This window comes from Pseudopipra pipra, chromosome 4 (genome assembly GCF_036250125.1).
Source record: "Pseudopipra pipra isolate bDixPip1 chromosome 4, bDixPip1.hap1, whole genome shotgun sequence".
Taxonomy (NCBI): Eukaryota; Metazoa; Chordata; class Aves; order Passeriformes; family Pipridae; genus Pseudopipra; species Pseudopipra pipra.
Window position 1 is genome coordinate 42,407,108 of NC_087552.1, and position 26,639 is coordinate 42,433,746.

Genomic DNA, 26,639 nt, shown 5'->3' on the forward strand with positions numbered 1-26,639 from the left:
ATTAACATGTCTTGCCATCAGTCTACTTGTTTGTCTGTCTGTGCAGTGAACTGATAATTATGCCAGCGGCTACAGAATCACAGAATCACAGAATCAACTAGGTTGGAAAAGACCTCTGAGATCATAAAGTCCAACCGATGACCGAACACCACCCTGTCAACTAGACCATGGCACTAAGTGCCTCATCCAGTCTCTTCTTGAAGACCTCCATGCACAGTGAATCCACCACCTCCCTGGGCAGCCCATTCCAATGCCCAATCACTCTTTCTGTGAAGAACTTCTTCCTAATGTCCAACCTAAACCTCCTCTGGCACAGCTTAAGACTGTGCCCTTTTGCCCTATTGCTGGTTGTCTGGGAAAAGAAACCAACCCCCACCTGGCTACAACCTCCCTTCAGGGAGTTCTAGAGAGTGATGAGGTCTCCCCTGAGCCTTCTCTTCTCCAGGCTAAACAATCCCAGCTCCCTCAGCCTTTCCTCGTAAGACTTGTGCTCCAGAACCTTCAGCAGCCTTGTTGCCCTTCTTTGGACATGCTCCAGCACCTCAATATCCTTCCTGAACTGAGGGGCCCAGAACTGGACACAGTACTCCAGGTGTGGCCTCACCAGTGCTGAGTACAGGGGAAGAATCACTTCCCTGGTCCTGCTGGCCATACTATTTCTGATACAAGCCAGGATGCCATTGGCCTTCTTGGCCAGCTGAGCACACTCTGGCTCATGTTAAGCTGTCAGTCCAAACCCCCAGGTCCCTTTCTGCCTGGCAGCTCTCCAGCCACTCTGCCCAACCTGTAGCGCTGCAGGGGGTTGTTGTGGCCAAAGTGCAGGACCCGGCACTTGGCCTTGTTGAACCTCATACTGTTGGACTTAGCCCATCTCTCCAGCCTTCCCTCCTGCCCTCCAGGACATCAACTCTCCCCACCCACCCCCAGCTTGGTGTCATCTGCAAATTTGCTAATGGTAGATTTGATCCCCTCATCCAGATCATTAATAAAGATGTTAAACAGGACTGGGCCCAACACTGATCCCTGGAGGACACCACTAGTGACCAGCCACCAACTGGATGCAGCACCATTCACACCACTCTGGAACATTAGTGACTGACAGAAAATGAATTTTTTTCTTTCCTGAGAATCTTCCACTTATTGTCAGAAAATCAGAAGGAGGAATACAGGTAGAGGACAGACAGAATATATAGTACTATATATGCTATAATACTTCTGAGAATAAAGAGGGATTTAGCACATTGTATTTCAAAAGTGTATATATTATGCACTAAGTGATGTTTTTCATTGCTCTAGTCTCTGACTAATGCAGTATATGCAAGCTAATAACTACTGTATATATCCTTGCACTTTGAGTGTTGCAGTGTGAGTTCTCCTCTCCCCTTGAAGGTGCATACTCAAGAACTGGAAGTGACTGGAAGCAGTGCTATTGCTACCAAATCCTCGGTTTACATAAGTCGCATGAAGGCTGCGTTTTTCAGTTAGACAAGGAGAACGAGTTAGGCAAGATGGCCATAAACTAAAACACAAGAAGTTCCACCTCAGCATGAAGAAGAACATCATTACACTGAGGGTGGCAGAGCACTGGAACAGGCTGCCCAGGGAAGTTGTGGCGTCTCCCTCTCTGGAGACATTCAAAACCCACCTGAACACATTCCTGTATAACCTGCTCTAGGTGACCCTGCCTTGGCAGGAAGGTTGGACTAGATGATCTGCAGAGGTCCCTTCCAACCCAAACGATTCTCTGATTCTGTGAAGATTAAGGCAACAGCAAGTGTAAGCTACACTTCGAATATGACCATACTCATTAGCATCAAGATAGCTTATTCTTTTGTCAACAACAGCTCACAAATGAACACTTAGTTGAAACTGAAGCAAAGAAATAAGTGATGGTACTTGAAGAGCTCATAGAAAATAGAAAAACTCTGAAAATAGAAAGCACTAAGTGGCTAACTCAGTCCTTGATTCTGGACTGTTTGCGGATTCTTACATCTTTGCATTTAAGACTAGTGCTCGCTCTCAGATAGTTGTTTTTGTTGAACTGCACTAGATAATGATCTTGTTTTATTATTCTTACTTCAGTTACCTAGATTATAGCAAGGCAGAGTAAAACCTGCAGCTCTCCAGGTGCTCTAGCCTACTTCTTATCTTCTGAAAATCACAGTCAATTCTGGACACATAAAATTCATTCTGCACTCTTCATATTTATTTTTCATTGATTTGAAGTCTGAAGGTCTGAGATCTCAGTATTCTGCAGCCTCAAGCCAAGGTAACTGAAATCTAGAGGGTGAAGAATGTGATTTTGGCAGAGTTGCTTCGCTGCCAGCCTATGTCAGAATAACATGACCTGTATGACAGACAAAATTCTGGAAGGACTGAGGGTAGGGGGAAGAAGAAAAAATAGAATCAGTCCTTACAGAAAGAAAAGACAATCCCACAGGGTCACTGCCTTCCGTTTCATGTGCAAGACCAGCTAAACCATGAAACAGACCCCTCCTCGATGAAGCAAAACAAAATGACATATATGTTTCCCCAGTGTTTTTAGGGCAGAGGTTAAATGAGGAGAGTCATTGTATCTCATTATTGGAAGGAATTCTAATAGTAAGATACTAAGTGTGGCATGAGAAAATGAATAGAATAGATAGGTCTTTTTTTTCCACAGTGAGTTCTAACCTTCACTACGTAGAACAATACAGCTGTCTTCCTACTGATGTCAGATGCCTATGGAGAAAATAAGACTGAAAGCAGTGCCGGTGAGGAATCCTTCCTGAGAGGTTTTTGTGCTGGAGATCAGGGTACTCAGAAGAAAATAAACCTTCTCCTTGTCCCATCTGAATCCTTCTCCCAGCAAGGGGATGAACTAATCTCTGCCATGCTGACCAGTTCAATGCTGGTCTTTGTAGTTCCTCTATATTATTAAACATTTCTAAGTCAGTATGGAGATTGTTCATAGTTTTCCTTTATAATTCTCTTGAATTAGCCTGTGGCTGTTTTTGCTTAATTTTTAATATATCTTAGATATTTTCATCATCTTACTGGGTGATGGTGATATAAAGGTGCTGTCAAACTCTCTGATGAATCTTAGATCCATACTTCATATCTAATATTTTTTGTAAAGAATTTTTCCTTAAAGACATTCAGATATTCACCTTTGGTAGATTTCCAGATTTTGTATCCACACATTAATATGCAAATTATCCCTACTCTCCCTCCTCAAAGCAATCTCCTAATGCTTCTTTTCATAATATTGTCAGCTTCTAACTTGAATGCTGAGTTTTGCAATACTAATAAACATTTTTGGTAGAATATGCAAAATAGAGCAATCTGCTGTTAGCATGTCTGGCATCAGTGGTATTATTCCTACTCCTGGTGAGTACAATGATGAATACAAATAGACCCAATGCATTTGAGAACAGTTTCTTGGGATCCTATTCTGGACAATTTTCCATTTAATTATTTCTTTTATGAAGCTTTCAAGACATCCAGAATTTTTCTATAAGTCTTTCTAATAGGTTGGAAGAAATATAAAAATATATTTAATAGGCATGTAGTGAATCAAGCTATGAAAATGAAATGAGGATAGAAAAAGAAATGGAAGCAATCTTACTACTGTACTTGAAAGAAAGGACTTACTGTGAGTTGCTTGCTTTATGTTATTATATTGAAAAGAATTATTATATTTAATGTACTTATTGGTAGCTCATTTATAACTAAATGATCATCAGCTATGGTCTATATGGTGGTCTTACATTATTTATTAGCTCCTGTATCACAGCATCTAAATGTAAGTCGTAATCAATAAATCATCAATACCTCACTTCTTCTTTATTCTGTGGGAACTAAATTATGCAGCTTTCTAGTATATATATGTGTATATATATCTATATCTATATAGCTGTATATATATATACACCTATATATGTGTATGTGTGTGTGTGTACATATATATAAATGTATATAATGCCCAGACTCTCCAAACCCATCAGAAATAAACTTATTTCTAATCAATAGAGATGCACCTACCATAATAGGATAATAGTTAAACAGCATAGGATAAAATGGCAGGAGTTTTTTATGCATTCCAACTTCGCAGACTTACAGCTTTGAATATGAACAGAACTAGGTTCAATGTTTAGACAATGTTTTTATTTTATTGTGAATTGTGCTCATGTGACATGAGAATAGAGAATCCTCAAGATCTCAAACTCATTGAGGAGAGGAGGGGAGGAGAGGGGAAAAGAGGGAAAGAGAGGGGAGGAGAGGAGAAGATTTTAAGTGATTAATAAGGAATGGTAAAACTTAATAAAAACGGAGAATTTTTTTCAGTAAAATGCTTCCTTCAGGAAAGCAAGTTGGTTAATGATGCAACAGTAAATGCTAAAGACACAGCTTGGCATACTTTCTGTAATGGAAGTCATGTTAGGCTTGTAGTAGGCCTTAGGCTGGCTGTTTAAGCACAGCTACATTTCGCCCACAGGCTTGAATTGAAGTTCAGTTTAGTTAAGAATTCAACCAACTTTATTTCAAACCACAGGGAAAAAAATCGCAACATTTAAAACTTCTATTACCCCTAAACTTATTTTAAAGGTGTCTTTTGATAAGAAAAACTAACTCATTAATCTGAATGACAATTATTACTGTTCTCAAAATGAAACCACTTAAATAATCTGGGTGTTCTTATGGAAAAGTTTAAAACTATTATACTTCAAATTAAATTTGAAGGTGTTGCATATTGAGTTGCCTTTTTCTTTTCTCCCATCGATTTTAATTACTAGTACATTTGCATGAAAATAAGATCTTTATTTCTTGAAAGCTCATCAGCTCCCGCTGCTCATTCTTCATTGAAGATATCATATGCAAAGGGTTAGATCTTCGGGTGAGGTAGAATCAAGAGCAGATGTGCTTAGAAGAAAGAAATTTTTTTATGCAAATACTATTTTTAATAAAACAGAAGAAGATAAAAAGTGAAAATACCTGCTCTGAAAGCAAAATTCCAATCTCTCTTCCAGGATATATAGATAGCCCTCAAAAAAAAGTAATTTTGAATTTAAAAGCTGAATATTGAACATGAAAATACAATATGAAACACTAAAGACTTACTAGATCATTGTTTACTCCAATTACCCTAATTTCATACTCATGCCCTTACTGTACAAGAAGGAAACACAAGTCCCAGGCAGTCAGGTTCATTTAAACCCTCAAAATAAGACTTTCCCTATACAAAGGCTTCTAATTTTTGATTGTCCTTTCTGAAACAAATGGCTGATTTCACATGGCTTAAGAGAGGCCTTCATATAGTAAAAACTGTAAGTCAAATGCTTATGTGAAGAAACCATGAGAAGCCAATACTGAATGCACATGAACTATAAACTAATTATTGGCTCTCCCATGTGCAGATCCAGCTGTAATGCAGCTTTGAGGGAGTTTGCACTACCACGTGTGCTTTCAAGGACAACTGGAGGTATTTAACGCCACATTTAATAGAAGAACCCTGCTTCTATTTCCTCATAGTGTAGCTTGATTTCAGCTACCAACAAAACCAAGTATGTGAAAACAGTAATGAGAGCCTTAGCTGTATTCAAAGTATGGGAAAAACCACCAAAGACTCATACACTGCTTTGCTTTAAGACTGCTCTTATGCTCTACCAAATTTTACTGAATATTAACTCATTTTCGGATAGCTCTGCCTGTTGAGGTAATCAATGTGGCAGTTATGTTTGACAATCATTGCAGCTGCCTGCAGCCTATCTGGGAAGCATCCTGAAGTTCATACACTCCGGGCACCAGACTGGTGATGACAGTAAACAAGCTGTTATTCCAAAACTGTGCACAAAAGTTTGGCTGTGTAAATGTTTTGGAATGACAGAAGGGCACTAATGATTGCCATGGTCAGATCTCCAGTCTGTGTAAAGTAAAATTTAGGTAGTACTGCCTCTCTGATGAAAGGGGGGCACCACAGTAAGGGAAGGAAGGTGAGGGGAGGGAAGGGAGTTTGGGTTTATAACGAGTCCTACTAAGAAAAATACAGTTCTGTCAAAGCTCCAGAAATAGCATTTGACCTCATTTCTTCTGGTACAGAAAATGCCACAGAGACAGAGGGAAGGCCCAGAGAGTATTTTACCTGCAGCCAGGAAATATTGACAGTGCATCATATACTCAGATTCAAATCTGCAAAACAAATAAATTGCTACTAATAAAAACAAAGCACAGAGTCCCTTTTACATTGTTTTATCCTGTTTAAAAGACAAACATTTGCACACTGCAAGCCTCAAATGGATAAATGCTACCATGAGAACTTATAAGCCATCTGCTTGCTTCCTAATGAAGCCAGTAACTATTATTGTTTACAGTTGAACACCGGGGGTCATGTGTATTTGCTGTAATGAGAGAATCAATGCAACACTGCAGATGCTAAAAGATGGAACGTTTTTTTTCAGACAGCTAATTATAAATACAATAAAATAGCAAATTAAAAAAAAAAATCTGTTCATTTCCGTAGAGAAATAGTGCTTGGCACAACAAACACAAAATGCAGCATTGCTCTGTTTTCTAGTGGTCTCCACTTGACAGGTTCAGCTTACAGAAACAAAATCACAAAAAGTTACTCTTCAATATTTAACAAATAGCTGATCACCAAGGGGTGCTTAGTCCCTAATTCTCTAACTTTTACAAACCTCCTACATTATTTAATTTTATTGTTTATCTGAATGTAATGATGAAGTGTGCATTAGCAGATATCTCTGTTGCTCTTTCACTCTGTATTTCTTGCTTGAAGAAGACACCATGATATATGAAAACTTTGTTTGGTTGAGCTATTAAAAATGTCTTGAAGTTTCTTGGATTTTTTTAAATGTTTGTTGAAGAGAAACTGATCCTATACTGAGCTATTAGGACTAAGCACTCCTCTACTCAAGAGAGAAGATATAGTGGGTACACACCATAGGTCACCCTGTAGTTTTATCTACGTGAACATGGAAAGGACACAAGGAAGTGGGATGAAAAATCAAGCTCAACCCTATAGGGACAGGTACATGAGTTGCAAGAGTGCTCAGTGTATAAACTAGGGGGAAAACTGGCCAGAGGCCACTGCTTGGGAACTGGCTGGGCATCGGTCAGCAGGTGGTGAGCAATCACATTGTACATCACTTGTTTTGTATATTCCAAGTCTCTTTCTTCTTCTTTTATTACTGTTATTATTCCTTTCTTTTCTGTCCTATTAAACTGTCTTTATCTAGAACCATGAAGTTTACTTTTTTTTTCCCCAGTTCATTCTCTCATCCCACTGGCAGGGGGGCAGTGAGCAAACAGCTGTGTGGTGTTCAGCTGCCTGCCAGGTTAAACCATGACAATAATTTAGTTATTTAATTTGACCATGCTTCCATCTTTGTGGACTTAAGTGAATAACTATTTTATATGTCTTAATTCTCTGTTTCATAACATGTCTGAGATAAGACTTTCTTCCTCAAACAGGCAAATATGTATGAATATACTTGATTCCCCCAATTACAGGGAGTTAGTTGCAAGAATTAATTAGTTAATGTTTGCTTCGAAGGCAGAAACCATTCTGTAAATGCTAATTACTAAATCAAAGGTTTATCTGACTTTATTACTAAACCACTAATAAAATAAGTTACATAGCTGTTGCATGTTGGAAAAAGCACTTTTACTGTCTAAAAGATATAAAGGTTTTAATTAGCAAACATTTTGAAAGCACTTTACTGAGGAAAAAAATGCTAACTATTAATACAGATTTTCCCTAATGACAATGGCTACAAAATATTAACTCCTGGATGCTACTGTAACTTCTGCATATATTATCTAAAGTTTTGTCCCATGGCAACGATATTTTTATTTTCAGCACAATTTTTGTAATATTGATGAAAAAATTGTGCTTATCTTTTTCAAATAAATGTTTAGATGCAGCAAGAGATTAAAAGTATCATTCTTAGCAGAGAATAGCAAAACCTAATGTATTGTCAAATTAGACATATATACACTTATCATATTTTTGCTATTTAACTTAAAATTGTATTTTGCTAAGTTCCCAAGCTTCTGGTGAATTACAAGGCTCAGATCTTCCAAACGCTGTACTGTACCTGCACATATGTGACCTGTTATCTACACCTGATCTTAAAATCTAAGCATGCAAACAGATTTGAAACGTTTACATGTAGGCAATTAGGCAGTCAGAAAGACTGAATTCTGAAAGTGCCTCAAGCCTTATTGTATTAACATAACTGATTCTGACTCATCCCCTTCCTACCTGCATTTTAGACATAAACTTGCTTTTAGAGCCTTCCAAAGTATAATTAGTAGTAGTAGTAGTAGTAATATTAGTATTAGTATTTCAAAATTGTCAGATGGTAATCAGTATTTCTCAAGTGCCTAGGCTAGTGGTTTGAAAAGAAGTTTCAAAGTAGATCATGATATGTTTAATACCTATTGTAGTGTCTGTCTGTGGCTGTAGAAAACTTGGAAGAAAGCTCAAGCTATACGAAAAGTCCTATTAGTCTGCTTTGCTGAGAGAGGAGAAGCATACCAGCATCCTCCCTGCTTAAAACTGGGCTGATGGTAGGAGGATGAGGATGCAGTCAGCCAGGCCCACTCACTGAAGCAATGAAGCCTGGCTGCCGAGACAGAAGCTGCCTGTCTCCACAGTCCATGAGATAAAATACCTCCTGCTATCTCTCGTGCTCCCAGCAGGATGGAGAGGTCCAGGTGTTGCTCCTACAGAAACCAAAGGGGTCTGCTGCTTTCCATTGTCACAGCTGGGTGGCTCCAAAAGGTCCCTTCCCAAACAGCCCTGGGGGAGGCAGTAGCATGTGTTCATTAATTTGAGCCATAAATCACAACTTCATGTGGCAGAAAAATGTCCAGAATATGCTACAGTAAAGAGTTACATCCATTTCTGCACTCTTACTATAGCTCTTCCAGGCAGATGGGGAGTCAGAGCAACAGCAGGAGTGCTAAACCTTTATCACTGCATTGATTTGTCAACCTGTCCCTGAAGGAAAGATGACCGAGCTTTTTTGGAAAGGAGGCAGGGTTCAGGGCTGGGGACATGAAGGACTGTCTAGGAATAGATGGGAAATGAAAAGTGTTCAGGAGACTTGTCAAAATGTTAAAAGGGCCCTTAGCAAAAGAAACTCAAGAGTACTGAATTTCTCTAAGCCCAGGGGTTTTTGAGTGTGTTTTCTTGGCTTGTAAATTCACTTTATAAAAGCAAAATTATTATATCTTTACAAAATAATTCTAGGCTAACTAATAAGCAGCCCAAATCATTTTGTGGTTAGTCAAAAAATACACATTGTGAAATAAGGTGTCAATGACATAAAGCAAGAACGGTAGGGCTGAAGTAATGTCTTAATGATACTTTTGCTGTTATTCTTATAACTATTAGCCCTTATTTTTTAAAAGTTATAGGAACTTGTGTGGCCTTTCTGGAGAAAATTTATGGATTTTAAGATTAATGGATGATATTAAGATTATACTAAAAATTTGTGTAAAAAGAAAAATAATCCCTTTTTTAATTTTTTCATGCTACATTAATTAAATCAAAATGGACTCTGGTAAAATAGAATTATAAACAAATCCTTATTTGAAAAACCTTAAAATGTATGTCAGCTTCCACAGAATAATTCTTATGGCACCAGTGCTCAAAAAGACAGGCCTACTTTGAGTTCTGTGTTTTGCCTTTGTGTAGTTTAGCTTTTCACATTCTGATATCACAAATGGTAAAATGGATGGCCAACAGAATTAGACACAATGCAGAAAAAAATCAGACATTTCAAGAAATACTTCTCTTTTGTAGCTGGGGAAAAGGCACATTAAGTGTTAATAAGTGATGCTAATAAAATACTTCCTGTTTTGACAGTAAATTGTGAAAAAACGGGTGATGACGCTGGGATGGGCATTAGAGCTTTGGAATATGATGCCAAAAGTAAAGGATATGGGTTTCAACCGGAAAAATAAAAAATCATGTTATCTGGGAAACAAGTATGTAAGAGAAGGGTGGCCTTAGTCCTGGGAATCAAAAAAAGAGCTTCAGTCACAGTAGCAATCCTTGCACACAAGTCCCAGTGAGGTGCTGTAACAGGAGTTAATCCAATCTATGGCAAAAGTAATGTGGAAACTGTAGCAGAGGTGGATAGATGCTACGTATCACTATATTTGGCATTAGTGTGACTGTTGATGGGGCGTTAGTGTTCTTTCTGATATTTCGAACAGAAGAAAGATCTCCTTTAATTGGAGTGGAGTCAGAGGAGAGAAATTAAAAGTATTAAGTGACTGGGAAGTGAGCTTTGCAGTGAAAGCTTACCAAAGAGGAGATTAAGAAGTTATTTAATCATATTATGTACAGTTGCAAAACAGAAATAGTCATTTCCACTTGTTCAAGATGAGATTTAAATGCATCTGATAAAAAAGAGTGAAGAATTCTGACATGGAAATGCTATAGCTATGCTTAATTCTGGTATATATAAAGCACTAAAATTAAAATCTAGTATCTGAAGAGGATGCAAAAATGCCCTGCTTGACTTGCTTGCTTCAATTAAAAATTCAGCAGTTACTAACACTCAGCTCTTTGTGTTTCCTGGAATAATTTGAAGGTAACCCTAAAATTTTTCTATTTGGTTTGGTATTCCATTATCCTTGCTTAGTTTAGCAATGCAGTTTTCTTCCTACTTGCTATGCATTTGCTTTCAAGAAAGTCTGCTCCTGTGACTTGTCCTAGAACAGTTTGCTTGTACGGGTACACATTAAAATTATGAGTAAGCCTAACTGCACATTGAGACAACCTCACATTTCAGAAACCATGTGTAACTATCTGTTTAGATTATATCCCAGCGTTGGTCAGGAAAAACAAGACTTTGCAGAGATTAAGAAGCTCTGCCATACCCTGGAATTGACACAGTTTGCCCTGAACCCAGGCTGGATGACATTTGGAATATGGGATCAGGTTAAGAATTTAAATCACTGGACTAACAGGACTTCACGTGGTGCTGCAAAAGTATCAACTGTTCGGTACAGCAGCAGAGAAAACAAAGTTTTGATGTGTTCATTATGCTTTCCTTTCATCCATCATAGTTTGCCTTTAGTTTGGGTGGGTTTTTTTGATTGGTAGGTTGGTAGGTTGGTTGTTTTGGGTTTTTTTGCTATTTCTTAGTTTTCTGCAAGTTCCTCAGTTTGGTATTTGACATGGTTTCAAAAAATATGACATGACAAGACATCATAATTATTCTGTCATGATGGTTTGATATATTTAAACATAAGAATTCTCTGTAAATAAAGTGAAAAGTTTTGAAAAAGAATTTTAGCTCTGCAGTCTGGTTTGTTTTTTTTTTTTACCTTGATTTGGAAAAGTCATGGTTCGCTGCAAGCTAACCAGAGTGAGTTTAATGGATTAGAATATATTATTAAAATGAGACTGCTGGAGAAGTATATCCCACAGATGTGGAATACTGTGAAGGGAGATTAAACTCTACTGTATTAAGAAGCAGTGTACCACTACTTTTTCTTTCTTACCTTACAGGATAAAGGGCAGGAGTAACACTACAAGTTTACTATAGCAGAAAAGTTGTATCTATTTTTAGCTTTTCTTCATTAATGTTGATACATAAAAAAAGATCTTTTTAAAGTATATTCAGAAAAGCATTACTCTTTCATGAGGCATTATGGACACAAAATGTGCATATATGTGCTTTTGAGATTTTTTTTAATATTCTTTTTGTGATTTTTTTTTTCCTGAAACATGATTTTGCTCAAGTTTTTATTTGATTCAAGAAAATTTCTTTTCATAAACAACTGGTTATCTTCTTCCCTGCCCCGGGGTATTTCTTCGCCTCCTCTTCCCAAAACAAAACAAGAGCTTGTGTTAGCTTGCTCATGATCTGTGAAATCCATCTAAAACCTTAAAAATCTGTATTTAATTGGGCAGATCTTTGCTTTCTCTTAACAGCATCTCAGCACTGGTGATTAGTGATGCTGCATGTAACTTGAGAACAGCTTGCTCCCTGAAAATAGTGTAGAAGGCACACCCATTGCAGAGGTGTCAGCAGCCTGCAGCCTCCAGTTCCTGCTTCTCAGAGTCATAGAATATCCTGTGTTGGAAGGGACCCACAGGGATCATTGAGTCCAGCTCCTGGCCCTGTGCAGGACAACCCCAAGAATCACACCATTTGTATGAACAAGTTGTCCAAAAACTTCTTGAACTATATGGAATCATAGAAACTTCTTCCAGCTCTCACCAGATGGAATTGCTAGTGTGGCTGTTGGTGCTGTTTTGAGGCCACTGAAGGATGTGCAGCATGTTCCCCTTCACTCACAGCCCCTCCCAAGCAGAATCGAGGCTTAGCACTCCTGTTTTGGCTTTAACCATATTTTTCTGACTCACAAGACTGGTATGGTTTGAATGGTAGCCCCAGCCACTGACTCTAACAGCAGATGTCACTGTCGGCAGCATGGTTCTTTGCTGACAGTTCACAGCAACAGGTACAGAGAGACTACAGTCACTTTCAAGACTGTTCCGGGAAGGTAGAATGTGGGATCCTCCAGAGAAGGGAGCAGCAAGGTTGATACAGGTATGACAGCACACACTGACGAAGTGCAGTGATCATCAGTGATATATCAAAAATTACCGTGAATTTTGGTTTAAGTACATGGAGTGAAACTAGATGGAAACTGTAGAACAATGAACCCTTGTTCCACTACATTTTGAAGGTACACACCACTTTATTTCCTTGGTGTGGAAGGCCTAATTCTGCAACCTAAAAAAAATGCCCAAAACTTACTGTTTCTGCATTCCTGGAGTGAAACTGCTGCATAAGAGTATTGCACTTCTTTCCCATTTATGTTTCAGAAAAAAGGTATTAATGTTAAGTGATCAGAGAGTTTCTGAATGTTTGAAACCACCATTTTTCTTTATATTAAACCCCCCTACTTTTATTTGTTTCAATTGCTGAAGGTGGCATATTGAGTTGTACAGTCATGTATTAATGCTTCCATAGAAGAACCAAGGTCTTTTGTGAGTGATGACGTCCACAATAACCACAGACGGCTGCAGAGGCTGCAGTATTGAGGCAGTTTATCTCTTGTTCTGATTGCCAAGTGAGACTAAAGGGAAGGCAGCACTGATTCCAAACATTCAGCTGCTTGCTTGAAGGGGAACCTCCGGCCTATGGTTTAAGAAGCCAGTTTGCAGTGTAGCAGTTTCTCTGGTTTGGTGTGTTTGAATTATGTGGCAAGCTTTTGTGCCCTTTAAAGACTTGAAGAAGTGGGCAAACAGGCATCTCATGGAATTCTACAAAGAGAAATGCAATGTCCTGCATCTGAGGAAGAATAAAACCTCAGGCACCAGTACACGCTCCAGGCACAGTTGATCCTTGGTGATACAAGGTGATCGAGGGAGGTGATCCTTGTTCTCTACTCAGCACTGGTGAGGACACACCTGGTGTGCAGGGTCCAATTCTGGGCTTCCCCATACAAGAGAACAGCAAAGGGCCACACAAGGACAATTAAGGGACTGGAGCACCTCACATATGGGTAAAGGCTGAGAGAGGTGGGACTGTTGAGTCTAGAGAAGAGAAGGTTCAGTTTTATCTCATGAATGTATATAAATACCTGAAGGGAGAATACAAAAACAATGGAGCCAGGCTCTTTTCAGTGGTGCCCAGTCACAGGCCCAGAGGCAATGGGCACAAACTGAGACAAGGAAGTTCCCTTTGAACATCAGGAAACACCTTTTACCTGTGAGGGTTACCAAGCAATGGAGCAGGATGAGAGCCCGGGGGTACTCTCAGGAACATGGTGTGACTCTTGTGGATGGTCCTGCGCAGGGCCAGGAGCTGGAATTAATGATCCTCGTGGATCCCTTCCAACTCGACATATTCTGTGATTCTGTGAATCGGCATCCTTGGAAATACTAAAAAAATATGCCTGGACTTGGTCCTGGGAGATTGGGCAATCATCTCTGGGTGGCCCTGTGCAACCAGGGGGGCTGAACAAGATGACCTCCAGACAACACCATTCCAACCTCAATCATCCCATGATTCTGTGATTCCTTTGGAATAAGCATCAACTATATATCCTTTTGCTTTACTTGTACACCTTTATAGAACAGCTGGTTATGAGCAACAGCTCTGACATTTCATACTCTGAGGATTAATCATTATTTAGTACTTGAATTTTGCAGACTGCCTAGATTCAATTTTTTTTTTATTATTTAGTGTAATCTTCTTATGCTGTTGGAGGTTGTTTCTTTATTAGTATATTTCATTTATGACCACACAAGTACAGCTAACTACAATTTATGCTTTTGTTTTGTTTTTCCACTGAGAAATTCAAAGTATTGTCATGTATGGATGCAATCATTTCATAACACATGCTTGACCATATGGAATTGATAACTTTTATACACATTTTACCTGGGAATGAGATACCAAAAAAAAAGGAGGTTTTGTGTGAATTATAATCTTTTTCTTGTGATAAGAAAGCTTATCCAAAGTATTCCTGAGACCACATATTGGAATAATAAAAATAACACAATTCAGTTCAATAGCTTCAGCTCAGGAGCTGAAAGCACCTTACATTCTAATCCCTATCCAATTTCATTTAGGTATTTTTTATTCCATCATGTCACTTAACATGATTCTTTTTTAATGTCCACTACAAAGTGGACATAATAGTATCATGCTGTGTTCTTCAAATAGTTTCAATCCTCCAAAAAGTGCAAACATTGTGATTCTCTGTTTTGGATAACCAGACTAGAATGGAAATTGCCATGGAATGATTCATACAATTCAGCAATACCTCTAGCAGTCTAGAAGTGCTAAATCTTGGTATTAATGCATCAGTCCCATTTTTGCTATAAATTTGCACAGATTCAAATTTTATTATTGCAGCACAGTTTTTAGCTTAACTTAGCAATAAGATAGGATTGAGGTTACTTTGTTGTTGGCCAGGCCAAACATCAAAGTACTTTGTATTCATGCAAAAAAACAGTATTTTTTGAGGGGAAAGAAGATATGAAAAGTGGGTAAAGGAGAAAAGAACTTTCTTCACATTATAGTTCGGCAAGTTCATACTTCTTTGCATTTGAAATAAGATTTTTTATTTGTTAGAAGAAATGTTCCCTAAGCCTCTCCATCAGTCAGAGGATCTTTTTTTCTTTTGTAATGCAGACGCTAAATACTCTGTTACTCAAGTCTACTTCATTCACTGCACGGTGTTTCTGAAAGTACATGTATGACAGAGCAGAAACGTACTTCAGAATGTTATTGCTAAAACTTTACTTTTTGTATTTCATCTGTTGTGCCCCCTTAGGTACAACACAGCATAGACTAAGTCCTTTCTACTGGCTGTGGTGGGAGCACATAATCCTTGTACCAGTAGAGAGAGACTGTTAAAAGCATTAGCTCTGTAAACCTGTGAACTTGGATACTGCTTGATGGAGGATCCTAAATACTTGAAGAAATTAATTGCTGTTCACTGCCAAAGGAGCTCTTACTGAGAAACTCCTCCATTCTTCCCTCCCTGCCAATGAGCACATACCCTCTATTGCTGGCCTGCTTCTTTCTTACATGCAGCCAAAAGGGAAGACCAGGCTCGTGGGAACCTTCTTGGCTGACCAGGCATGCTTTGCGGTTTTCCAAAGCCATTAGACAGCAGTGAGTAGACACTGTAATTCCATAGATATGATGAAAGGTAGGACAGTTAAATGTGTGTACAAGTATCAGAAATACACAAAGAATAGAGTGAGAGTGTTACTCTGGAAGATGTAATACCAAGACTGGATCAAGAATTTTTTGGGAATATGAGTCAGAGACTAACTTGGACTTCATCAAAACCACTTCAGGGGTTTTGGAATAACCAAAATTCTTCATCTCCTTTTTATTTTGTCCACAGACATTTCAGCAGTACAAATCAAAATTAACAGAACTCAATGATAAGTCAGTTTAATGAGTGGTTTGGGACAAGCTTGAGAAGACTTTATCATGAAAATGTTACATTTCCATAGCTAGGTTTGAGGCAAATCTCATACCACATCATTTCCATTCTAAACTTTCCATTTCCTACTCTAAACTCTTAATCAGAATAACAATCAGTTAAAATTGTTCTGTGCACTTACTAGGAGACATAGGATTTTAGTTATGTCTGCAAGGACTCAAAACATGCAATTGCTCATTACTTTCTCCTATACATGCTTGAAAGAAAGGAAAAAAGGCCAAAATTAAAAAAAAAAAAAAAAAAAGGAAAAAGCTAGTATATATTCATTTGAAGCAGAATCTGGTATGGCCTTTTTTTGCTGATACTTTGGGAAGTCTTTGTAGAACAATCTAAGCAATTGAATTTAAGTGGAGAGAGCAGGCTTTGAAATAACAAGAAAAGCTGAGTAAGCGTAAACATTATCTGGCTCCATCAGTTCTGCAGAGCTTCATGATAAATTCAACCAGAAACAATATTAGTCCAGTATCTTTTACTCTCAGATGTATACATGCATTAGAAGGTGACAACAGTAAAAGCAGCACTCCTCCTTCTTTCCTCCCTCATGCATGTACACTTTTTCTTTACAGGATTTTTTAAACCCTTTTTAAAACTAAAAAATCTCACTGCATCATGGAGTCATATTTATTGGTGTGGGGTTTTTTTTATTTGAAAACATAGCTGTCAGATAAAATTCACTGTTGTTAAACAAATAAATATTTAAAATGCTGAAAATATTGATTATTTTTTGAGAGTTCTACAGTAGCTACACGTGACAGAAGTCAGGCTCACTGTCCATACTCGGTGGTTTAAGTGTTTAAAAAAACCCAACATAACCAATACATATTTTCAAACATTTTTGTCAGCTGTGTCTAGAAATTAATTCTGTCATCATACTTCATAGTCCATTCTGCACTGAAATTCTGTGTGAAAGCAGTGGAGACTGAACTATGCAGATTTTCAGGGAGACACCTGCGGCTCCTGCTTCAGAGCCGTTTGTGGACAGTACAAGTTAGAGCTCTAACAGCTGTAAATTTCATCAGGGACAAAACTCTAGTGGATCATCAAGTTAAGGGAGTCTCTTAATAGGGAAGGACAAGGTACAAACACGTCTGTTGATTACAGTCAGTCCCAGGAACAGATTTACTGTGAAAGAAGAAGCAAGCAGAGAGTATCAGGAGATTAATTACATTAGTAAAGACTGGAGTAGGGTATGTTATGTGACAGGATACAAGTATATGCCTTTGGAGACCCCAGTTCTGGATACAACCATTTCCACCCTTGTGTTGTGAATTTTCACATAAACATTTTTTCTTCTTCTAGCTGACACAACATAGGTATTATTCTAATTCCCTTTAGCTCAATCTTTTAACTATGTACTACTTAAAACAGGACTTTCTTCAGGCTGGTTAAACATGCAAAGAAAAAGAGTGGAATGATTAACTCCTTTTCGTTGATTGCATCCTGTTGTTTATCATACTTACTGATAGATACTTAAGTTCATGCCATAGCTACATTGTTCTGTGCTTTTGGGCACCTCCTTCCTATGCACCCTTCTGTGTTTTGAATAAAGCATGTTTATGTCTTCTGAACTATGCTGTCTTACGCAATTAAGACAAACAATCTGTGGTATGCTGTCAGCTGACAATGTCAGTACAACATGCTAGGCAGGTTATCAATGGAGATGTAGGAGGTATACTTGAAAAACTACTTCTAGTTAGAATTTATAGCATATTTTAGGCTAAAAAGAATCAGTATGAACATCTGCTCTGCCTTCCTTTACTAGATTTATTAAAAAAATATTACAGGGTAGTGGAAGAAATTATTTTCTATCAGTCCAAATTGCAAAAGAACAAAAACCTAGGAGGATAATTGGATCGCATTTTGTACAATAGCAGTCCTTCAAAAAGCTGTATGTTCTCACTGATAATCTTAAAGGTCTATTTACAAAAATAATACCTAATTTTGTCTGTTTGACTTCAAATACTGTCATTTCTAAGTAGTCCTAAACTGACATTCTGGACTGTAGACTCTAACTGTAGAGGCAAACACAATGAAGTACTCAAACAATGGAAATTAGAGGGCGGATAAAGAGAGCTTAACACCATGCAATAGTTTATATTTAAGTGTAAGCACATCTGTATATAGACACTCAAGCATATACATAAAAATTAGACAATTATGCAATGATATTAGTGCATTTATTTCCAAAAATTTAAGAATGGCAATTTCTATCTGTTGTGCAAATTAAAATATTGATGTTTTCTGATGAGAAGTTTTTTCTAAATCAGATCCACATCCCTGTGTATCTCATCTGACCAATAATCGAAGATGTAGGTCTGGCTGCCTTGATGGTGACACAGCTGTACAACTGATTTCAGGAAGAAAAGTATATCCTCTATAGCTTTTTATCAACTTACATAACGAAATATCTTATTGATAACACAAACTGAACTTTAAATGAGAAAAGGAAATCCAGTTTATCCTGTCCCACAACTGCCACATGTACTTTCTCACTGTAGGATGTCACAAGTTTATAAAATTTAGTAGATTATTTAAAAAGACACAAATGTAAATGCTTAGTAAAAGTGGGGTTCTTTTACACTGATGGAAAACAAGACTGGTCTTTATAAACCAATCAGCTCACTGAAACTTAATATTCTCAATGATCCTGTTGCATTCCCTAAGTGGGTGAACTCTTATGGATATCCAGAAGTTAGGACAGCTCAGTTTTTCTCCATCGTTAACTACCAGGGCCTTTTTTCACGTATGAAGTTTCACTGCACATTACCTTAATATTCACTGCACATTACCTTAATCTTTGTTCGCAAAGCCTAGCCATGACTGACTGACTTACTGACCTTACTATAACAGATATCAAAGTAAAATCTTCAAGAGAATCTGAAGGAAGGCATATGGGCCATGTGGAGACAGTGTTACACAGTAAAATAAGTAGAATGAATAAAATAATAAAGGTCTTACCTGTACCAGATTGACAATTAGCTAAATTAAAATCATATCTTGCTGGTACTTTTTTCTGTTTAGGAGCAGATCAACAGTAGGACTTGGAGAGCTGTAAATTAGTTACTTCAATGCCTGTCAGATACGTGGCCTCTGAAGCAGAATGCAAAAACTTGTTATGCACTGAACAAGTCCAGTACTTAATAAGTGTAAATTGTCTCTGAAGAAGAATTCGTAGAGCTGAATGTTAGACAGCTATAATGGAGTAGATAAATAGACTTAAAAAGAAAATAAGAAAAGACAGCTCTGGGTCACATACTTCCTCTTCCAGGAAAATTTTGTTACTTAAAACCAGTAACTTTAAATGAAAAGAAATAAAATATTCTAGGGGACAGGGACTTGGGTTACCTCGGAGTCCTAGCCACTAAACTAAAGAGTCATATTCCCCCATAGATGCTCTGTTTCTGATGCCAGATCTTGGGAATCAGATACACATGCAAATTAATAGAGCTCATTAAGTTACCTTCTATCAGCTGAACCATGGTAACCGGCCTGGGATACTTTTCTCCTGTGGCAAATGCGAGATAAACACACAGTAACTCACACCTGGTTTCTATACTTAATGCGACTTAGCTGCCTGCTTTTGAGGCCACAAGGGTTCAGGGCACACATGGTGTACGTGTATTTTCCACCGATGCTTCTGTTATAAAAAAAAACCCAAAACAAAACCACAACCAACCAATAAGCACATAAAACCAAAACTAAAGACACTAAGTTTAGGTACTTCCAAGGTTAAAGAAGAGTTCACTTTTTAATTTAAATTTTGAACTCAAGTATTTTAAACGTGAAGGTTCTTTTTGGGAACCCTTGAGCCTTACTGGAGTTTTTAGGGAGAGTTCACAAGATGTGAAGTGAGGTTAGCGCGCCTTGAAGGGCTGGGACAGGGAACTCGACACCGCCACGACTGATGGAGGCACTGGCAAAGCTGCCTTTTCCCTGGGCGCGTTCCCTGAGCCCTCAGGGCCAGGACATCCCCCGCGATAAAGTCGCCTGCGCTACCCAGTGCGGGGCCGCGGCAACTTGGCAGACAAAGGACGGGACGCGCCGGTGTCCGTCGTGCCGTGGCGCTGCTGTTCCCGCGGGGCAGCCCCGGCTCCCGGGCCTCCCCAGTGTCCCGGCAGGCTGCGGGGACGCGCCGGAGCCCTCGTCTAACGCAGGGAGTTGTGTCCTGCCTTCGCGCCGGCCGAGCCCCCGGGCAGAGCCCGATGGAAGCAGGAGGGTCCCTCTGGCAGCCTCTCCCCCGCCGTCCTGCCCTACGCGCTGCCCCGCCGGACGCTTCCCGTGCCGAATCCGCGGCCACGGCCTGCCCGTCCCGGCGGGCAGCGCGGGCAGGGTTAACCCTGAGGAATGCGGCGGGAGGAATGTGCATGTAGATGAGATGGATGCTAATCTCATGCTAATGAGCGGCGGCCGGGGCCGCCCGGGGCTCAGCCGGGCTCCCCGCGCCCAGACGGCAGCTGGGCTCCGCCGGCAGCCCTGACCCGGCCGGCGCGGGCGAGGCGGCATCCCGGGCATGGTGGACTGAGACCCGGCCGCCGCACAGGGCTTCCCTGGGCTCCCGCGAGCCCCCGCTCCTGGCCCCTTCCCCGGCCCAGGTCGTGGCTTTTCCCGCTTCCCGTCTTTCTTTCTGTCCCAATGGAGCAGCTACTCCCGCCGCTCGACCATGCCTAGGAAAGCGGGGAATGGGCAGCTCCCCTTACCCGATGGCTGGGAGGAGGCAAGGGATTACGACGGCAAAGTGTTCTACATCGATCACAACACCAAGCAGACCAGCTGGATCGACCCCCGGGACAGGTGGGCGCGAGGGCAGGGCGGCGGCGAGGCCCGGCCGGGGTTGGGCTCGGAGCGGCGCTGCCGGGGCAGCTCCGGGCGGGGGGACGGGCGGGGGGCGCGCCCGAGGGTCCCCTCGGGACTGGAGGTGCGCCAGGGGGTCCCCTCTCGGGGCGCGGAGCGGGGGGGGGGGGGGGCAGGAGAAGCCCCTGCCTGCGTGGGTATAGACTATTACTAAGTCCGAGTCCGAGTTCGTGTTGGGGTTGGAGGGAAAGCCCGTAGAGCTCTTCCCGGAGTGGCCAGGGGTTCCTGGCGTTCGTGGAGTTCCGACAGGTACCAAAGTTTGCGGGTCCCTCCCAAAGCGGAGGCGCTGGCTCCTCGCCGTCCCTCTCCCCCGGGCTCTGCGGAGAGGGGCCGCCTCCCTCCCTCCCAGTTGGCGGAGCATCCCGGGCGCCTGCCCCTCTTGTGCCCCCTCTCCCCCGGCCCGTCCGGAGCGCTGTGCGGGGCTGGGGGGGAAGGACCGCGGCTGGCGGAGGCCCCATGCGCTCGCTAGGCCTCAGCAAGCCCAAATCCGCTCACTCCCCGCCCGCCGAAGCCCAGGGTGTTTGTTGCCCTTCCCTGGTCTGAGCTCTGTAAACCTCCTGTGGAAGTTCTTCGGCGAGCGAAGGACCCAGCGGGAAGGCTGCTCGCCCCAGGGCACGTCTGCCAGCTGGTGAGGGATGCTAGTGACTCTTAGAGTCGGCTTCAATGCTGTTTTTAATAGCAGGATCTCAGGCGCACAAGATACCTATTGTAAAACGTATATTTTGTCCAAAGCGGTGCTGAAAAGTAATTAGAAACCAAAACTTGGTGCATATTATGAAGTATGATGTTGCTATTGAAAACAGTGCAGCCTAATTATAAAAAAGTTTTAAAAGACATTATAAATTTATGGAACAAGCAGCACTGAATTATAAATGAGGGCCTTGGCTTATGTTTCTCAGATAAAATTAGAAAAGGTAGTTGTCACGAAGCTTGCTGGTTGTAAGTTGCATAGGAAAGTTTTGACAAGCATCATGTGCTGTGTAAGGCCTACTGCTCTGTCCCACTTGCTATAACAGCAAATTCCAGTAGTGGCAAACTTAATACTTAAATTTCTCTGTACTTCAAAACATGTTAATTACCTTGTAAATATTAGTGAGGTGGTAAGTTATTACAGGACAATGTTATTTGTTACACCTGGCCTTCTCAGGTGATTTTTTTTTTTAATGCAGGCACTATAAAACTTCTGGCTTTACTGTCCCTAGAAATAGTGAATATGAAGTTTTGTTTAGTTTTAGACCTTTAATTTGTGTTTTCAAAGCAGAATAGAAGATGGTATAATTGAAGTAAAGCAAAATTGTGACACCAGAGTTCACTTGTTATAATACTGCCTCATGAGTATACTACTAATTTAATTTTTTAACGCATTCTGTAGTCCTGAAAAGTTCAAGACTATACGTATTGGATGGTAAAATTTGAATCTTCACTCTCATTAACAGAGTAGACAGCAAAGTGAGTAACACTTGTGTGTTTGCCATCCTATAGAGATGGAATAAATATTGTTTCATTAATATCTTACAGGTGAAAGAGAAATCAAGTCCTGAGACTTTACTTCCTTAGTTCTCATTACAGATTATAAAGACCTTTTTCAGAAGAGTAGTGTTTGAAATAATTGTTAACCTGTGTCAGTCATGCAAAACAAACAAAAAGAGGAATTTTGCCCTAGGTGCTTGAGAGAATCCATGCTTTAGTGTACATGGCTCAACTGTGAAACTGAATTGCCTGCACAGAAGAGAGACTGACAAACCTGTTTAATGTGCAACTTGCAGTATTTGTATTTACAATATCCCTGTTTCCAGTCAGTATTTATACTGGTGACCTGTTTGGGAAAAATGAATAAGAAATGCATGAAAGCCCTGTGATGGCTTTGCTCCAGATTCCATTTTCGCTTCCAGCTATTTAGAGAATATACATTTGGAAACCATACAGGACATAATTAGAGCTTGCTGTCAAAAAAATTGAGAAGTGATTTTCCAAGTTTGTCAATACAATAAAATCTGGATTCATGCTGTTTCAAAAATGTATCTTAAATTGTCAAAATGAAAGTAGTGGCCTCTACAGAAGGACTGAAAACACATTCCCTTGTCTGATGATACTTTAGGACTTTTTTGCTATTTTCTCTGATGGAGATGATAAAGTTTTCATGATGTACTTGTGGAATGTACATGGGCTCCTAAAATCTTTCATTGGTAAAGCAAGTGTAAAATAGATAAGTTTTTATGGACAATATTCCTTCTAATGTTACACTGCATTCCCTGGATGATTACATAGAAAAGTCATGCCTGATGTTTTTAAATAATTTTTATCCTCTTAGATTTAGAAGATACAAATACTTGTCTCACAAAGACTAGTGCTGTGAGACATTAGTCATATGGTTGTGGGCTGCCAGGTGTATTTGAGCACAGTTAGGAATGGTTTAAAGTAATCATATCTAGAAATAAGTTGATGTTGGAAATGCCATATTTCAAAGCTTCTTAGAAAATTCTGTGTTTGTGGTTGTTGTTTTTTTCTTAATATAGTGATGCTTTTTCTCATGTTCTTTTCTAGACTGTTCTGATAGTATATGTTTTTTGTTAGTGCTTAGATGGTGCAGGTTTGTTAATGTGATTATAGCCTTGTCGTACAACTGTGGAAAAAAACCTCACATCAGCTTCAAGCTTGGGGCTCTGTTTCCAGTTTTGCCCACTTCATTTATCTAAGTAATCCCACTGATGTTATAGAATCTCACTCTTTCAAGGGCAAGAGTGACTTGGCTTGTTGTGTTTTAGGAGTGTTGTGGAAGGTCAGGGGGTTTTAATGTTTTCTACTATTCAGCAGTGTTTTTTCTCTCCAAACACTTAGGGTACCGTTCTGATTTGTTTTGAAGACTGGTGGCCCAAAAGAGAGGGCACTTTAAGATATAAAGTATGAGAAAGAGAAACATAAAGGCAAGAATGTGAGAGTTGTAGTAACATTTTCACTCACTAAATATATGGTTATGATTTCTTTTTTTATTACTCCATCACACTACAGCAAACTGAGTACTTACTAGTCTTGATGGTTCTTCTGAAACCGTTTTATTGTAAGATGGGGAGTAGCCCAAAATATCAATTGTATCCTTGACAAAGTTGTAGAAATACAACTATGGACTGAAGAGGACAAGCCAGATGAAAAGGGAAGAAAGGGCTAGAGGATTCATACTTTTCTTTGAAGTTCCCTTGAAACTCAGGTTCTTGGGATACTGAGATATGGTAAGGTATTGATGTGTTTTTGTTTCTTTTCTTTTTCTGATAGACAATTAAGAGGCACTTGGGGTGGGACAGAAATTTGAAAAGGAAAATATCTCTTTTTTTCCATCATTCAACACATTGTAAATGGGCCTTATGTTTATTATATTTCTTAGTGGAACCAACAGAATAAAGCACTAATGAGGAGTGAAATGGGAAGCAGGAATCTCAATACCCTGAATTTTTCAGCAGTTTTCTTGATTGGTTCAGCTTGGTTTTCTTACCATGAATGCAGAGCTTCTCATATCTTGGTTTCTATGTCATAAATAATCCAGTGCACACTGCTGATCACAACTGATTCAAAACAGATGATTTTTTTTTTTAATAGCTTGGCTACAATGAGTTCTACATCACAAATTCTGAAGCTACAAGTGATCTTTATTAAATGTTTATCTGCACTCCTGTCCCACTCCTATCAGTGGTAAGGAGTATGAAAACAAAACTACGCTGTCTTTCTGTCCTCACTTTGCTTTCCACTGAGGAGAAAAATCTGTTTAAAATGTATTTATACCTTTGAAATGTTCATGGTATGGTTTTGCTAGAATGTTTGTAGAGTACTTGCTAGCTGTGTAACCAAGAAAGTGCTTGAGAACATCGGATGTGCAGAAACCAGAGAACTTTATGAGTTAAGAGGCAGCGAAAGAGTTTTCTGTGTGCATAGGGAATTTAGTTTCCATTGCTGCTTTTGGCTTGTGGGGAGGTGAAAACACTACAGTTTTTAGCATGGGATTCTGTAACTTGTGCAAGATTGGATTTGTCTGAATTTTAGAAATTTAAGTGTTGCTTGCACTTTTCCCTTAGAAAAGAAGGGCACTTTGTTCTTTACCTTCTCATTGGAATTTGCTTTCTCTTGTCCTGTAAACAGCAGAGCCTGTGAAGAGTGAAGATACTGAGGTTTAAGTTATTTGAGGAGAGGGACTTTGATCCTGTCTCTTTCCTGGACGCTACTGTGGCTTAGGGGTGTGTGGTAGAAGACTTCCAGTCATAGCACTCCGAGGTGTACAGCTTGCAATAATCCTGTAGTGAGATAGGACAAGAATTTTTCTCCCCAAATGTCTTTTTCTTCTTGGTTTCATCCTGTAGTATCATTTGCTGGTTTTTATCCTAATTCCACGCAATTTGTTCCTGCCTCCTTGTCTGCTCAGGAATGTGCATGTGCCCTGTGAAACTGTCTGGTATCTCATTCTGGTTTCAGTGATGGGTTGGGGACTGCTTTTACTTAATTGATGTATATTTATTGAAAATAAACCTGTGAGGCAAGTACTGAACGTGCAGTGAGGGGCTAGCTGTGTCTGAAGTTCTGACACCTTCATTTGTTTATCCAGTGTAAAGCAGAATTCTAATATTGCAGTGCTGATATAGCTGTGATAGCATCAGACACTGTTAAAATACATAGTGATTGTGTATGTGGGTTTTTTAACCAGTCTGTCATTTGCTTGAGGCTGTGTGTTGTTGATTTTTAGCATTAGTGAAAATGGGTATGTTAACTCTGAGATAACACTTTTATTCTTTATTTCTCTGGAAGTGATAGGGCTGTACTGTATCTTTCATCTCAGAGCATGTGAAGTTAATAAGTCAGGAAATGCTGCAGAGTATTTGCTTATGTGTGCAAAGTATGTACTGCTGGTTACAGCCAAGGACTGTGACCTGGTATGTAAAGTGGGGCAAGTGGTCTAGATTGTGGTTTATCCAGACCTGTGTCTGAAGTACTTGCCTACTAGAGCTATTTCAATTAAAACCTATCTTGACTTACAATATAGTGTTACAGTAGTTGTCTTGCACAACATAAGTCTTAATGAGAAGTGGTACATGTGAAGGAAAATAGACCTTTTCTCAAATGAATGGAGCTAAGCTGTTTGCTAGATATGTTGTCTTACCCCACAGTATGGTTAAATGAAAGAATACTTCAGAATTCTGTTTTCAGAGAAGAGTAACTGATTTTACTTTGGCGTAATGACTGAGAGTTAAGTTTTCATTTTTACAGGCAAGGATCAATATATAGATCAAGTAGGGAAAAATATTTACAACTTTAGAGATCTGTACGGATGACATTAGCAGTTCTTGGGGTTTTTTCCAGTTAAATAACTTATCTTCAGCTGTTTGGTTAAAATTCTATACTTGAACATGAAATTGAGGTTATTAAAATAAGGTAAGAGGTTTCTCTACTTCCACTTACTAATGTTTGTAACATCTAGAGACAAAAGTGGGTTTTGTTTTAGCTTTCTTGCTACTTTTTTCTTTTTAGCCTAAAAAAACCTTTGGCTATTTGAGATTTAACAATTTTGATGTCACACAGATGACTGGAAACTGGAGTATACTTATGGAAGTAATGGAAAAGATTGAAAATGGACAAACTTATTTACATACGGTAATATTTCCATAGTTATACACTTTCAGGAAGGCATGAATAGAAACGATGCTAAGATTCCACAACTGTTATGCTGTGGTGTGTAAGAATGCTGTGGTATGAATTTACAGAAACCTGAAAGGGAAGTGGAAAAGGCTTGCAGAGGGGCAATTCAG

General features: G+C 39.6%; 1 protein-coding gene across 1 annotated transcript in view; it reads left to right on the forward strand.

Annotated features, from left to right (window-relative positions):
• Positions 1-20,315: 20,315 nt before the first annotated feature.
• Positions 20,316-26,639, forward strand: part of WWC2 (WW and C2 domain containing 2) — a 101,401-nt gene continuing 95,077 nt past the window's right edge. The window contains exon 1 of the mRNA XM_064652602.1: positions 20,316-20,793. Within this exon, the coding sequence (XP_064508672.1) occupies positions 20,663-20,793 (131 nt within the window). The 5' untranslated portion in view covers positions 20,316-20,662. The remainder of the gene's footprint in view (positions 20,794-26,639) is intronic.